This window comes from Dipodomys spectabilis, unplaced genomic scaffold (assembly GCF_019054845.1).
Source record: "Dipodomys spectabilis isolate Male_0828 unplaced genomic scaffold, ASM1905484v1 ptg000140l, whole genome shotgun sequence".
Taxonomy (NCBI): Eukaryota; Metazoa; Chordata; class Mammalia; order Rodentia; family Heteromyidae; genus Dipodomys; species Dipodomys spectabilis.
The window spans coordinates 32,926,638-32,941,496 of NW_024870817.1; the positions used below are offsets into that span (position 1 = coordinate 32,926,638).

Here is a 14,859-nt window from a genome sequence, read left to right on the forward strand (position 1 = left end):
TTGGTCACTTGTGGGGTCTGAATTCTGGGCTAGGCACTGTCTCTCAGTTCTTCAGCTCAAGGCTAGCACTCTACCACTTGAGCCACCTTCCCAGCCTAATAATGGCAATTGTTAACTCACTGTGATGACTCATCTGGTTTACCCTCTAAGATGAAATAAAAAATGTCTAAAGCAAGCAGCCCAGCAGGACTACATTGTTCTCAACTTTTTCTTTTCTTTTTTTTTTGGGGGGGGGGGAGTCCGGTTGTGGGGCCTGAACTCTGGACCTAGGCGCTCTCCCTCAGCTCTTCAGCTCAAGGCTAGCACTCTACCACTTGAGCCACAGTGCTACTTCCGGCTTTTTTTCTTTTTGCTTATATGGTGCTGAGGAATCGAACCCAGGGCCTCTGGCATGCAAGGCAAGTGCTCTACCACTGAGCCACCTTCCCAGCTCCTCAACTTTTTCTCATGGCAATGCTGTTCGCCTTTTCTTACACACAGTTCATGATTTCTGTGATTTCTTTTCTCCCCATCTTCCTTGTTTTCTTTCATGAAAAATCATTAACTTTGACAAATAGAAAAATGTGATCCGTCTATAGGCCTAAATTTGGATCCAAAAGGAACCCAACAGGAATGACATTCTTGTCAAGGGCATTCCCAAATTTAGCATCCTCCAAAAGTAGAAGATAGAAGGCTCCTTTTCCTTCTCAAGATCTAATGTGTCTGCACTCTAACATTTACTAATTTAATTCCTTTTCTTTCTTTTGTTCCTTTATAAAAATTGTATTTCAAATTCTCCTTTGAATTAATGTTTTCTTCAAAAGAAACTAGTTTCAAAGCTCAATTTCACTTTTCAGCTCAGATGTTTTTCATGGGAAAACTCTGTTCTAGGTAACATCCCTCATCTAAGTGGAGAAGATTCAGTCTATAAAATTCATAGATCTTCAGTGCAATCACAAATGATTCTAGGTGCAAAGAATACCTAAAATGTCTGTGCCATCGTGATCAGAGTGAAACACTTGTGGAAATGTATGTGTCTCTGATGAATCAGCCAAGAAAAGACACTGCTAGTTAAGTCTTAATTTCTAAGAAAAAATTTAGGAAAATACATATGTGATACAATTGAATCACATGGGCCTATTTTAGAATCAACACCAGATAGCTTTCCTTACAACTAGAAAACTGATTAGTGACCAACCATTTTACTGATTAGAAACCCGAGTTAAAGAAATGGAGTGACTTTTCCAAGACTACAGAATTATTTAGTATCAGAGTTTAGCCTGGTATTTCCCAAATATCAAATTCATGGTTTACATTTCATTGGATCATACATACTATTCCATTTCATGCTACCTAGGATGTTTATTTCAGTTCACTTTAATCAGGCCAGTTTAACTGTTCTCTTCATGGTTTCCTAGAATTTTGAAAATTGCTAAGTGAATTTAAATCTTGGGAACAAATAGCCAAAAACCTAATCAGTCTAGATGAAGATCCTGTCAATAGAACCTGACATACTAGATTAAGGTAAAATGATGAGTGACTTTGGTCTTCACTGTGGGACAACAAGGTTAAGGAAGGAATATACACTGTAAATTTATGTGGATTCGTGGAAGCATGTATTAGGTTGGGGTTTCAGAAGCAAATACTGAAGTATGAGACAAAAACTTAAGTGGAAATCATTTCTTTGAAATATTAACCCAGTAATCACTGGTTGGGGAATAGGGCTATGGGCTAAGGAAGGTTATTTTATCATTACAAGCAACTAAGCCTACACGTCTGATAAAAGGATCTCTAAAAGGCTGCGTAGAACACTTCTCAGAGTTGTTCTACTCAAAGGAAGCTGGGAATTAATTACATTTTTGCTGAGAGTGGGCATTTTGAACTTACCTAGTAAAATAGCTGTGCTGTAGTTCCTATGGCCAGACAAAGCCTTCACTCGGATGGATGATGGCAGTAAGAAACCATTAGCATGCATTGGTATGGTTAGTGTTGAGGAAAGGTAGCTGAGGATGTTTTTACTGTCCACCGCACAGAGGAGACAGATGTAATGGGAAGGAGAAGGCAGAACATATGTATCTTATGACATTTTCCTCAGAAAAATGAACCTGGATTTACAGGATTTTATTCTGCAAAAAAAGCCTTATCTTCAAGATGGAGATTTTGTGGCGTTCCTGTGAAGTTCATTGCATAACGTGAAAGCTGACAGTTACTTTCCTATAGGACATCCCCAAATATTCATAGCAAAGTTTGGTAAGAACTTTTTATTTCTTTCAAATATCTCAGATCTAGGCCAGGAGGGATGTAATTATCAGCATAATAGTTTTTTTCATCACTGTGACAAAATAACCTGAGTAAAACAACTTAAGGGAAGAATTATGTCTTTTAATCAGTTTCAGAGATTTCACTCAGTTAAAGTAAAGAAGGCATGGAAGAGCAGAGAAGCTCACCTCGTGACAGAGAGAGAGAGTTCTAGGATGTACAGGCTTTCTCTTCCCCTCCCCTTTTATTCCATTTGGACATCCAATCTATGGGTTGGTGCTGCCCACAGTCAGGGCAGATTTTCCCCACTTAATCCTGTCTGGGAATACCCTCAGAAACACATTCAGAGAGAAGCTTTGCTAACCCCTGAGAACATTTCAGTCCAACCAAGAGGGATAACCAGAGAAAGCAACAATTGATTATCTCTATGTGTCTTTGGTAGACTGGATTGGATTTGTGTACTTGAATTGATGACATGACAATATGAGTCTGCTCTGGACAAAGCCAGATTCTTTGGAAATGGAGCAGAAGAGCTCGTTAGTTGTTCTAGTTGTTCGAGTGGAGTGTCAAGTTGAAGTCTAGCCTCTTGCTCTATGTGACATGGAATGCATTTTGCTATGAGAGACAATAGCCTTCTTTATTGTCAGTCGTGGGGCTTGAACTCTGGGCCTGGGTGCTGACCCTCAGCTCTTCAGTTCAAGGCTAGTGCTCTACCACTTGAGCCACAGTGCCACTTCTGGCTTTTTTTATTTAGGTGGTGCTGAGAAATCAAACCCAGGGCCTCATGCATGCGAGGCAAGCATTCTACCACTGAGCCACCTTCCCGGCCCTAACAACAGCCTCTTGATAAAAAGTTTGGTCTGAGATGCAGAGCCAAAATGAAGGTATTTAGAAAACTAATATCACTTTCTTATCAGATTATTTTGAAATTCTAACAGATAGTGGAGGAAGTTATTTTTCTTTAGATATGTAGACAGGTACAGAGTATATTATTTTGGTTTTCTCTCCTGCTTTAGCAGTAGATTAAGTGTAGCGAGGCCAGGGTATGATACAGCAGGTATAAGTGAGCAACATTCTATCCTTACCAAAATTAGAAGAAAGCTGAACAGGTTCAGTTTTATTGGCTTTATGTATTTTTCTTTTTAGATAACTAAATTAAATGGTGTAACTTTCAGGTTTCGGGGCCAAGGAAATTTCCAAAAGGCAGTAACATTAATTGGTCCTTCCAACTCATGCTTTTACTCAGTTTTCTAATAGCATAGTTCAGCTATTGTTCAGCTAAAGTTATCTTCTTTTTGTTGTTCTGACAATACTAAGAGCTCCCAGAAGTCTCTAAGAGAGAATGATTTATTCATCTTTATAGCTTGGCAGGTGCTGAGCATATTGTAGTAGACACTCAAAAAATTCCAACTCGCTCTCCCAACAGAGTTTAGCATCCATTAACTACAGAAGTCTGTATAGGTTTCAACTCATGTCAGTTGACTTTCAATTCTTTCCTTCAAACCTTTGATAACTTGACATTGGAAATGGGATTGAGCAATGGAGGGGAAAGGATGCCTGTGTGTATATGGGCTTAGTTAGTAGACACATGTTATCTTTCTACCAATGGAGAACCTGAATAGAGAATAAGGTGGATAAACCAATGAGATGGAGAATAAAGGAATAAATGAGTCTTGTATGTAGTTGGCATCCATTGAATTCTGTTACTTTGTGCTGGCTCGTATGGAGAGAATGATAGAATTCCACAATCTAATTCCATGGCTTCCCTACAGTAGCAAGGTTGCTGGGTTCTTCCCATGTCACCCTCTCCCAGTGTGTACTTACAAGTGAGCTTCCTGTAGCTCATTTCTCAAATGTGAAGAAGTCAGTTTCAGGTAAAGATGTGAGAATTGAAGCCCCAGGGTATAACCAAATTAGCCATTGGCCAACAATGGCAGACAAAAGTGAGTACATTTCTACAGCTTGATTATAAGGACTTGTACCTCAGAAAGAGAGAATTATTACATCTGACTTCCAGGAGAGCAGCTGGAACATTATTGTCTAGCATGCTTACAACAGAGAGTTTGCTATGATGAATAGCACAAGTTTTACTCCAATCCAGATTTGGCTTCCCACCCAAGTCCCTTTCTAATGCCAGATGTGATCTGGGCTGCATTTCCCATTTCTTACTTATTTCTTCACCTGGAGTCCCTGTGCTTTGGAAATCTATCACAAAATGTGTATTTTTCTTAAGTTCGTTTCTTTTTGAAAGTGGTCAAAAGGTTTGTGTGAGAATGAAGAAGAAAGATTTTTACATTATAGGAAAAGCGGTAGCTTTCTCTAAACTCTGGCTTCAATTGACCTGTGTAACTCTGCTATCAGAACATAGAAAGAGCCTGTGAATACACAGATCCCTGGGACTCACCCACTCCAGAGCTTCTCAGTCAGGGTGGCTGGCTATTCCAGCCTGGGAGTCTGCACTGAGCTCCTTTGGGGGAGTAGCATACACACTACGATGTAAACACTACTGTAATCTGTTCCTCTTTACAAATTTTTCTATAATATTTTCTCCACATTTCTCAATGAGGAGGTGAAAAGGACTTACTGTAGTGTCTATTTCTGTACTACATTAAGCAAAGCCAGAACCAAAGCAGATTTGCTATGCACTTTCCTCATTAAATACAAGGTCAAGGAGGTAATTACTCATTTACTTATTTTGTTAGGTGACCACGAAGACTTTCTTGCATGTGGCAGATTCTGCTTGTTGTTGGTTATTTTTGTTCTTTCTCACTTTGGAAAAGAAAGTCCTCTGACCCATATAGCAAATGTGAAGCTATGAATTCTATTGGCACCCAACTGTAAGGGGGCTCTCACCTTTCTAAGTAATTCCTGACCTTCTTTCTCCATTAGGATCACCCATCAGATTACAAAATACCAAAACTCAAGCTTTATTCTTTACAAATTCTGATTCAGTTGGTATGAGGTGGTATCTGGATGTGTAGAAAATGTGAGCTTTTAGGAATAGAACCAATACCTTACAGCACTCAAGATTGGGCTTAGACATAGTTCTGGGGTAAGATTTTCTTGGATGGAAAAGATCAGGATGAGTTGCTAGTTGAAGGAAATATGACCCATATGTATACTGAGGTGTGAAGGCCCGGTAGGACTGGAAAGTCCATTATGAAGTTTTATTACTAGAAAACAATGTACTTGGGTTTGTGTACCAGCTATTTAGTTTCTGATGAAGGGCTTTATTAACATAGAACTTTACTATTTATGAAATGACATTTGAAAAATATCTCTCAAGCATTTGTAAATTGGTAGGGAGTATATAACTTATTAATTTACTTGGAAATGAGTAATGCAATAAAGGTCTTTCATTTTTGGCACTAATATGTCTATTTCTCCAACTAAAATTTTATGTTTCCTTTCATTAGACAAAGATACTTTTATTTTAGACACTGGCTACTAGAAATTCAGTATTAGTACTCAATTGCAGAAATTTAAGTCAGTTGAGGTTAAATTGTCCCCATTTTTATAATATTTTCAATATTTCTATTTATTTGTTTATTTTTCTGAGCCAATGTTTTCCTTTGTTGACCAGGTTGGTCTTGAACTTTTGTGTTCAGACCATCCTCTTGGTTCAGCATTACTAAGAATTTATTTTCATATATTTTCAAATGCAGGTTTTCAAGACTTGGAGTTTTCTACATACAGTACTTCTATTCTCCTCTGATTGCCTATTACTAAGCAGTATGTTCGAAATAATTAGGAATCTTGAATGAATGAACACACGAGGTGTGGACAGCAGATAATCAACTATAGGAAGTAGTTTTCCAGGTTCCTCAACATACTCAAACATTTAAGACACAAACAAGCTGAGGTTCTTTCTAAATTTTCATGGGTACTTGCAAGAGTGGGGCCAAGAGGAGGAGGCAGACGAATGACGGGGAGAAGATGGGGATAATATGATCAAAAATTCATTGCATAAGCCAGGCTCCTAGCTAGTTAGGAGGCTGAGATCTGAGGATCCAGGTTCAAAGGCAGCCCCGGCAGGAAAGTCCATGAGACTCATATCCAATAAATCACTCAGAAAACCAGAAGTGGCGCTGTGGCCAACGTGGTGGAGCACTAGCCTTGAGCTGAAGAGCTGAGGAACAATGCCCAAGCCCAGAGTTCAAGCCCACCCCCAACAATTTCACTGCATGTACTATAGAATTAAGGAAGGGAAGGGAAGGGATTGATCAAGATTGGAAGGGTGACAATGATCAACATGCACTGTATTCATAAGCTGCTTCATTAAATAGCAACTTCTTTATACAATTATTTAAAGATAATAAAAAATTCTTAGAAAAATGGTTTTTATATATTTCGTTTCTGGTTCTTCCCTACATTCATACCAGTACCAAATGCCATACGAACTTCAGAAAAGGGTATTCCTTTGCTCAGTATTTTATTTTATTTTTTCCTTAGCTTTGAAGTATTCATGGCTATTTAACTTTTAGCCAATTGTATTTCTTTAGAAAAATTGTTTTTCTTATTCTATGATGAATTTTAAATTATATTTTCTTTTTTAAATGCTCATTTCATTAAACTATTTGAATGACTAGTGATCTTTCCAATATTTTCAAGGAGTCTCAGTTTTGGTTGTGTTTTTTGTTTTGTTTTGTTTCGTTTTGATTTTGGCACTGGCTTTGGCTTGCTCTACCACTTAAGGCACAACTTCAGCACATGTTTTGCTGTGGTTATTTTTGAGATGGAGTCTTGTCTTTTATCTGGCTAGACTGGATTACAATCCTCCAATTTATGCTCCCTGCAACAGATGCCATAGATTCATTGACAATCACGTGCCACCATGCCACACTTCTGCTGCTGCAATAGGTCTTACGAACTTTTTTGTCCTTGGCCGAGCTCAAGCTACGACTATCCCTCATCTCAGCCTTCCAAGTAGTTGGCATTACAGGTATGAACAAACACACCTGGTAAGCCTCTGGTTGTAATCCTTCATATTATTTTCTGAGCCTTTCCCTTTCATTCTTGATCAACCATGCATATTATGTGTTGGATTGTGGTCTCATAACTACAGTCTGCCTTTGTTTTCACATAGCATCTTCCCATTCTAGATATGTATGCCTTTTTTTCACATGGTATTTCTCTGTTCAAATTTCCCTAATTATTTTTCAATGCTAGGGCTTGAAACCAAGGCCTTGGGCGTCTTAGTCAAATGCTCTTCCTCTGGATTACATTGGCAGCTTTATATAGCTTTTGTTTTAAAAGGATATGACATTGGATTAAAGCCAATGCTAATCCATAATGATATAATTTTAACTTGATTGCATCTGCAAAGCGTATTTCAAAATAAGTTCACTTTCATAGGCCGTGTGAACCCTTTATCCTTTATCCTCACAATTCATTGACATAATTCAGTGCCACTAGTGGTTGTGAAATTTTATATGACCAGTTTGGAACAGAATTAGGTAGTATCTAGTAAAATTAAATCTGAGCATACTTTAGGCCCAACAAATTCATTTGTGGATTTGCAGTCCCTTACTCTTTTCAGTCTAATCATTTATAATCTTTGTAGAAATAAAGTGTCCTGGACCCAACTCCAGACTCATTGTGTGAAGACTTTCATTTAAATAAGGACCCTATGTGATTTGTTTGGGGAGCCCTGATCTCCTTTGCTCTAAGTTACATGATTGCAAAACTATAGACATAAAATTCCCATAGAAGTACTGTTTATAAGAGCAAAATTTTGTAGTGCTTTAAATATCCATAAACCAGAGAATCAATACATAATTTGTAGCACCAGTCCCAGGACAATTGTAAGCTTCACAACAGTGAAAATAAATTAGCTATATAAGCATGTATCAATACAGATGAATGTTGTATTAGTGCAACAACTGAATTTTATTTCAAGTAATTATTTGACTGAATTTAAATTTTTTTGGGGGGTCTGGTCGTGGGGCCTGAACTCTGGGCCTGGGCACTGTCCTTCAGCTCTTCAGCTCAAGGCTAGCACTCTACCACTTGAGCCACAGCACCACTTCCAGCTTTTTTTTTCTGCTTATGTGGTGCTGAGGAATCGAACCCAGGGTCTCATGCATGCCAGGCAAGCGCTCTACCACCTTCCCAGCCCCTGAATTTAATTTTTGATAAATAGTATTATCTCACCTCAAATGTCTTCTTTCTAATTTTGAAGAAGAAGAAAAATATGTAGAGAAAGACAGCATTATAGGAGAATTGAACTCTGTAAAGTATTATTAACACCTATCACTATAAATTTGATAAAGTTATTTCTCATAGTGAAAATAGTGTATTTTTATTTTTACCATACTTTTGCACTCGTTATTGGAAGCTATATATTTCCATTATTTATTTCATGTTTTTCAACAAATGGTTGAACTCTCAGAGAAAGAGCAGACCCCTATCTGATAGAAGTTACTGAACTTTTGTTCGCATGTTCCCTCTTCTCTTCAGTAACTTCTGATTTAAGTCAAGAAGTTCCAGAATGCAGAGTTCACTTTTTCTTCCCATTTGTGTTTTACTTGGAATATCCTAGAGACTCAATAAATGCTTTAAGGAATGGGAGGCATGTAAGATTCTTATGAAAACCACTTTCAAATTAGAGTCTCCTATACAGCCTTATTTGGTTTAGTCCAGCCTTCTGCTCTTTTTTATCCACCCCATTTTTTCTCCAGTTAGGGGATAATATCAGTAGAGAGATAATATTATTACTTTGCATCACAATTACTGTTATTGTTTAACCTTCATAGAAAGTCATTATAGGCCAATGCATATTATATCATGTAATAACAAGTCAATAATCATATCCATTTAAGTTTTAAGGAACAAGAGTTAATGAATTTGTCCAAAGTCTTTTACACACAGTGAATACATGGTTACTTCTGATTTTCAATCATAATATGCTGTGTTTGCAGCATGTGTGCCAAATGAACCAAGCTTGTTTTACAGATCTCAGGAGCAGAGTCTGAGGTATTCATTGTTTTCTGTTTCATTGTTGAAATGCCAGAATACCTTACAGGGAGAAAGAACAATGAAAGAGTGTTACCACTGGAGGAAGTGGATGGTGAAGATTGGACACACACAGAAACCTGCTTGGTTTTAAAGAATTTGATTGAAATTTCTTTAATTTGATCAATTTTTTGTAAACTTCCACTAATAACTAGAAGGCCATATTTCACAACGGATCTAAGGCCTCCCCACATCCGACTGCTTTGTTAGTGACTTCCAATCAACATTCTCAGTTCTGGAAGAACGATAATCATCCTCCTGCTTTGGTCTTTAAGGATAAGGGAGAATTAAATTTAGCATAATATTTTTTGTTTCAAATGTCTATCCTAGTTTCAACTACTTAAAAATCAAAATCTTTAAAGCATAACTTTACTAACATTATTTCTGAAGAAAAATGTCAACTATTTGAGATTTTCTTAAGTTTGGATAAAAATGCTGCATATTCAATAAAATATCAAACGTTAAACCTCATCAACATTAACTCTAGATTTAAAGGAAAAATAAAATTTTCAGTTATTTTACAACATTTGGAATTCCATAGGATGATTGTACATTTGCTATCTGATCTATTTACTGATTTGTGATTTACATATTTACCTTTATTGACACAATTCTTATTCAAAGAAGTTAGATTTGTTTTTTAAGATTTTTAGTTTATCTTCTCCTACTGCTTATACTCGGGATTGCATTTTCAAAGTTTCCTTTTTACAAAGCTCAGATTTTAAGTATTTTCACATTTTGGTCTTTGGACTTATCATTCTTTTTAAACAAATTATTTAGTTCTACATTTGGGTGGGATTTAAAAAGGGGAAATTGATAGCTTCACAAACCTTAAAATGACTTTGTCAGTGTCTGTGGACATCATTGCTATACATGCCTACCTCTTTCTTTTCCATGCTATAAGTTGTTGTGAACAGAAGCTTCATTATGATGGGATGTGAAATTATTCAGTGGGAACTGTGCCCAGCTCAAGTCCTCTCCAAATATGTTGCCCTGTAGTGTATACTGCCCCAATTAGGTTTGCTTTGATGTGTTGGTGATTCCTCTTTTGTTCAGTCTTAGAATATTAAAAAAATCTATGATGCCCAAAACTTGTATTTGAACACAACAGACAAAATTGCAATGTGAGATGAGCGTATTATGTTATCTAAAGTCAACTGCTTTGGGAATTGCAAAAGAATTTTGTCCTTTTCCTAAAGGATTTTGTTTTTTCCTTCACTTCCTGTATGTAGTCAAAACTTATAAGTGGACCACTCGTGTTTATTCTACACATTAGTTTTATTCTTTACCTGTGTCCAAATGGAATTTAATGTGGTTTTCTTGGTAAAAATAAAAATGATTTAAAACAAGTCCATGGAAACTTCTTTAAAAAAAACTTTCAATGTTGAAAAATTCCATTTGGAAGATGTAATAATGTTTCCCACCCCTCGATAAACGTGAGTTCCAAAGTATACGCTAAGGAAACACAAAACTAACACAGGTGAAGGTGTTGCATAGTTTTATTAATAACGCGTTTTAATATAGAACCCTTGCATGACAGGTGGGCAGGCTTTCAGAAGACACCTGAAAACATATAGGCTTAGTACACAGGTTAAGAGAAAAATAGGCCACTAAACGAATTTTTTTGTGTGTGTGTGTGTGTGAAAATACCATAGAGAGGGGTTACAATTACATGGGTAAGATAATGAGTACATTTCTTATCAAGCATTGGTGCCTCCTCGTTTGACTAAACGAAATTTTTAAAAGAAATTTTTGAAGAAAAAATTTAAAAGACAACATTCAAACCTTTTCCTTGTATAATATTCTTCCTTTTTATCCCCCCTTGAAGACAGATTTCTCGCTGAACACTTGATTTTTCTAAGACAAGGATTTCTAAGTGACGCTCTAAAGCATTTGCCAGAAGGTGGCGCCATAGGCCCGTGCTGGTGAGAGCTGTCCTCGGTGCTGAAGCAAGTTTAGAGAGACGTGTAGGGGCTGAGTCCAGGGACTCCACCGAGTGCCCTGAGGTTGGTAGGTTCCAGTAAAAGATGCCAACGTCTGTCTAAAATGAAGGAAGGGCTTCACTTGTAATGCAGTGGCACAATATTTCTTTCCCCGAATGTATTCACAAAGCTTTAAGGGGACCAGTATTCGCTATAATTAAAATGGTTTTGATGTCTGAAAAATGTACGTGCTGAAAAGTGTGAGAGCATGTGTGTTATATTTGTGTGAGTGTGTGTGTGTGAAGCATGCAACAACTTGAATTTTTTCTTATTCTGGCATTCAGATGCTTAACTGAGCTTGCCCTTTATAATTCATTTCTCTCCCAATTCCCCAAGACAGCAGCAGCAGCAACAACAACAACCTAAAACAAAACAAAAAATAAATAAAACAATCATCGGCAACACCCTTCCACCCTCTCTCGTCCCAGAGCATGAAGATGGGCTGACTGTTCAATGAGGAAACACACATAGAACTGAAGCACACAAAATCCGTCTCTTGCCACCAATTAACAGTAATGTACAGACTGACCTAAAGCTGTCCAGTTTTCCAGTTGGGCTCCATGTGTCTCCTTTTTTCATTTCCTATTGCCACTCTGGGATGCTGACTAAGAATTTGACAGAAATACAAAACCATGGGAAGTTAGGAGAGTTGTTGTTGTTGTTTTTTAAATAATCTCCCACGAGTTGGGCTGGGTGGGAGGAGGCTTTTATTTGTAACAACATTGGTCAGACCTGCAGATTGTGTGCGTGTGTGTGTGTGTGTGTGTGTGTGTGTGTGTGTGTGTGCTGAGTCTGTCAACAAAAAGGGACTGGAATGTAAAGAAGCTGGGCTTGAAGGAGAGGAGGGCGGGGACCTAGAGGAAGGAGACACTCGGGGTTGGGGAAGTGCTGGGAGAGGAAGGTTAGCGTGGGAGGAAGGGAGAGTGGCTGTTGGAGCAACACTTAGAGAAATGCAGAAAGGGTGCTGAGCAAGAAGAAGGCTACTGAAAGGGACGGCTAGTGGCATGAAGCAGGGAGGGAGATCTGAAGAGAAAAACAGGAGGGAGAGTAAAGGAGAGGTAGGGAGGTAGGGAGGGCAGTAAGAAGAGGCCACAGAAGGAGCGTGGAGGATGGGCTTTCTCTAGTCCAGACACTTCGGGGGATTGGAGAGTGGGTTTTGTTGGTTTGTTTTTGTTTTTTGTTTTAGTGAGGGAGACTCTGGCTCTGGCATCTTAGTTGGGCAGCGGCAAAGTAAAATGGACAGCGAGAGGCAGACATCACAGCCTCCACTTTGCCACCCAGAGATTTGGGAGCGGATCTCAAGCTACCTCCAGTTTTCTAGCCGGAGCCTCTGAGCGCCCTGGACTTCGGGAGCCAAGGGAGCTCGGGTCCTAAGAAGCTACTCGTGCCAGATGCCTTCGCCAAAGCAGTAAGAACTTCCTGCCTGAGTCCCAGCCTCCCCTCCCCCTGAAATTCCCGACCCAAGGAGGAAGACCCCGGGGGGCGGGAGGGGCGAGGGAGAGACTCTGCGGCGCTGTCCCCCCTCCCCCTCCCCCGGCGGGAGCGCAGGCAGGCATGGATGTGCTCAGCCTCGGTCAGGGCAACAATACCACGTCGTCCCAGGTGCCCTTCGGGACAGGCGGCAACGCTACTGGCATCTCCGACGTGACCTTCGGCTACCAAGTGATCACCTCGCTGCTGCTGGGCACGCTCATTTTCTGCGCGGTCCTGGGCAATGCGTGCGTGGTGGCTGCCATCGCCCTAGAGCGTTCCCTCCAGAATGTGGCCAACTATCTCATCGGCTCGTTGGCGGTCACCGACCTCATGGTGTCAGTGCTGGTGCTGCCCATGGCCGCTCTGTACCAGGTGCTCAACAAGTGGACGCTGGGCCAAGTCACCTGCGACCTGTTTATCGCCCTGGATGTGCTGTGCTGCACTTCGTCCATTCTGCACCTGTGCGCCATTGCGCTCGACAGGTACTGGGCGATCACTGACCCCATCGACTACGTGAACAAGAGGACGCCGCGGCGCGCCGCCGCGCTCATCTCGCTCACTTGGCTCATTGGCTTCCTCATCTCCATCCCGCCCATGCTGGGCTGGCGCACCCCGGAAGACCGCTCGGACCCCGACGCGTGCACCATCAGCAAGGACCACGGCTACACGATCTACTCGACTTTCGGCGCTTTCTACATCCCGCTGCTGCTCATGCTGGTGCTCTACGGGCGCATCTTCAGAGCGGCGCGCTTTCGCATCCGCAAGACGGTCAAGAAGGTGGAGAAGAAGAGAGCCGAGCCTCGTCTTGGGACGTCGCCCGCCCTGCCACACAAGAAGAGCGTGAACGGACAGCCAGGTAGCCGAGACTGGAGGCCGGGCGTGGAGCCCCAGGCGCCGGGGGCTCCTTGCGCCAACGGCGCCGTGAGGCCGGGCGACGCTGGCGCCGCTGTGGAGGAGATCGAGGTGCACCGAGTGGGCAGCTCCAAAGAGCACCTGCCGCTGCCCAGGGAGGCGGCTGCCGCCCCCGGGGCCCTCGCCGCCTTCGAGAGGAAAAACGAGCGGAACGCCGAGGCAAAGCGCAAGATGGCCTTGGCCCGCGAGAGGAAGACGGTGAAGACGCTGGGCATCATCATGGGCACCTTCATCCTCTGCTGGCTGCCCTTTTTCATCGTGGCCCTGGTCCTGCCCTTCTGTGAGAACAGCTGCCACATGCCCGAGCTGTTGGGCGCCATCATCAACTGGCTGGGCTATGCCAACTCTCTGCTCAACCCCATCATTTACGCCTACTTCAACAAGGACTTCCAAAATGCCTTTAAGAAGATCATCAAGTGCAAGTTCTGCCGCCGGTGATGATTTCAGCACCTTGGTGGTGGGGGAGGAGGAAGTGGAGCAGGCGAGGAGGGGCCAACAGGATCAAGGGGTGGGGGGAGGTCCCCCTTTCTGTCTGCACCCCAGCAGCCCTCCGGAATCAAGGCTTAGGCCAACTCACTACTTTCCCTCGGACTCTGTCAACTTGCGCCCACACCTTGCAGATCTCCCCTCCTCTTCTTCTTCGACCCCCGTGCGCCACGGGAGGGCGCGGCTGTGCATTCCCCGGGGCCAAACATTTCCAGCGTCAGAGAAGCCACTTTATGCTCACGCTTTGGCCACGCATCAGTTGTGATCACAGCAATTCCGGTCTCGCTCTTCCGTACCCCAGATTTCCGCGGTGGAAGTTTAAACCTCAGAGAATCGAGGCAGAAAAACCCAGATCCCCAAACCAACTGTGCACACAGCCACGCACCCACGAAGGCTCCTCCCCACTCACCCCCAACCCGGGTCCCTGAGACGCCAGGTAACAGGTTTGACTTGGAGGGTCGGGACTTTGTTCCGGCCCTCCCGCCTTGTAAACGCCCGTTTTTATTGGCTCTCACCCTGCTTCCCCTCGTTGCCCCCCCCCCCCCCGAAGTAGCCTGGGCAAAGCGCTCGGCCGGACTTCGCTGGGTGCCAGCGGCGCCAAGAATTTCCATCTCCCTGCGTGGACTCGCAGACTAACTCCCCCCCCGTGCACAGCCCCTACTCGCTGGGTTTCCTTGGACTCAAAACGAGTGGCTAGCAGGCGGGACAGAAGGGACCCAGGACCATTTCGTCTGCTCCCGCCGCCTTGTTGTCA

General features: G+C 41.9%; 1 protein-coding gene across 1 annotated transcript; it reads left to right on the plus strand.

Moving 5' to 3' along the window:
• Window positions 1–12,731: 12,731 nt before the first annotated feature.
• Htr1a (5-hydroxytryptamine receptor 1A) lies at window positions 12,732–14,057 on the plus strand. The gene has a single exon (XM_042691063.1). It carries the CDS (start codon window positions 12,789–12,791, stop codon window positions 14,055–14,057), a length of 1,269 nt encoding a protein of 422 aa, XP_042546997.1. The 5' UTR covers window positions 12,732–12,788.
• The last annotated feature ends 802 nt before the right edge of the window (window positions 14,058–14,859 follow it).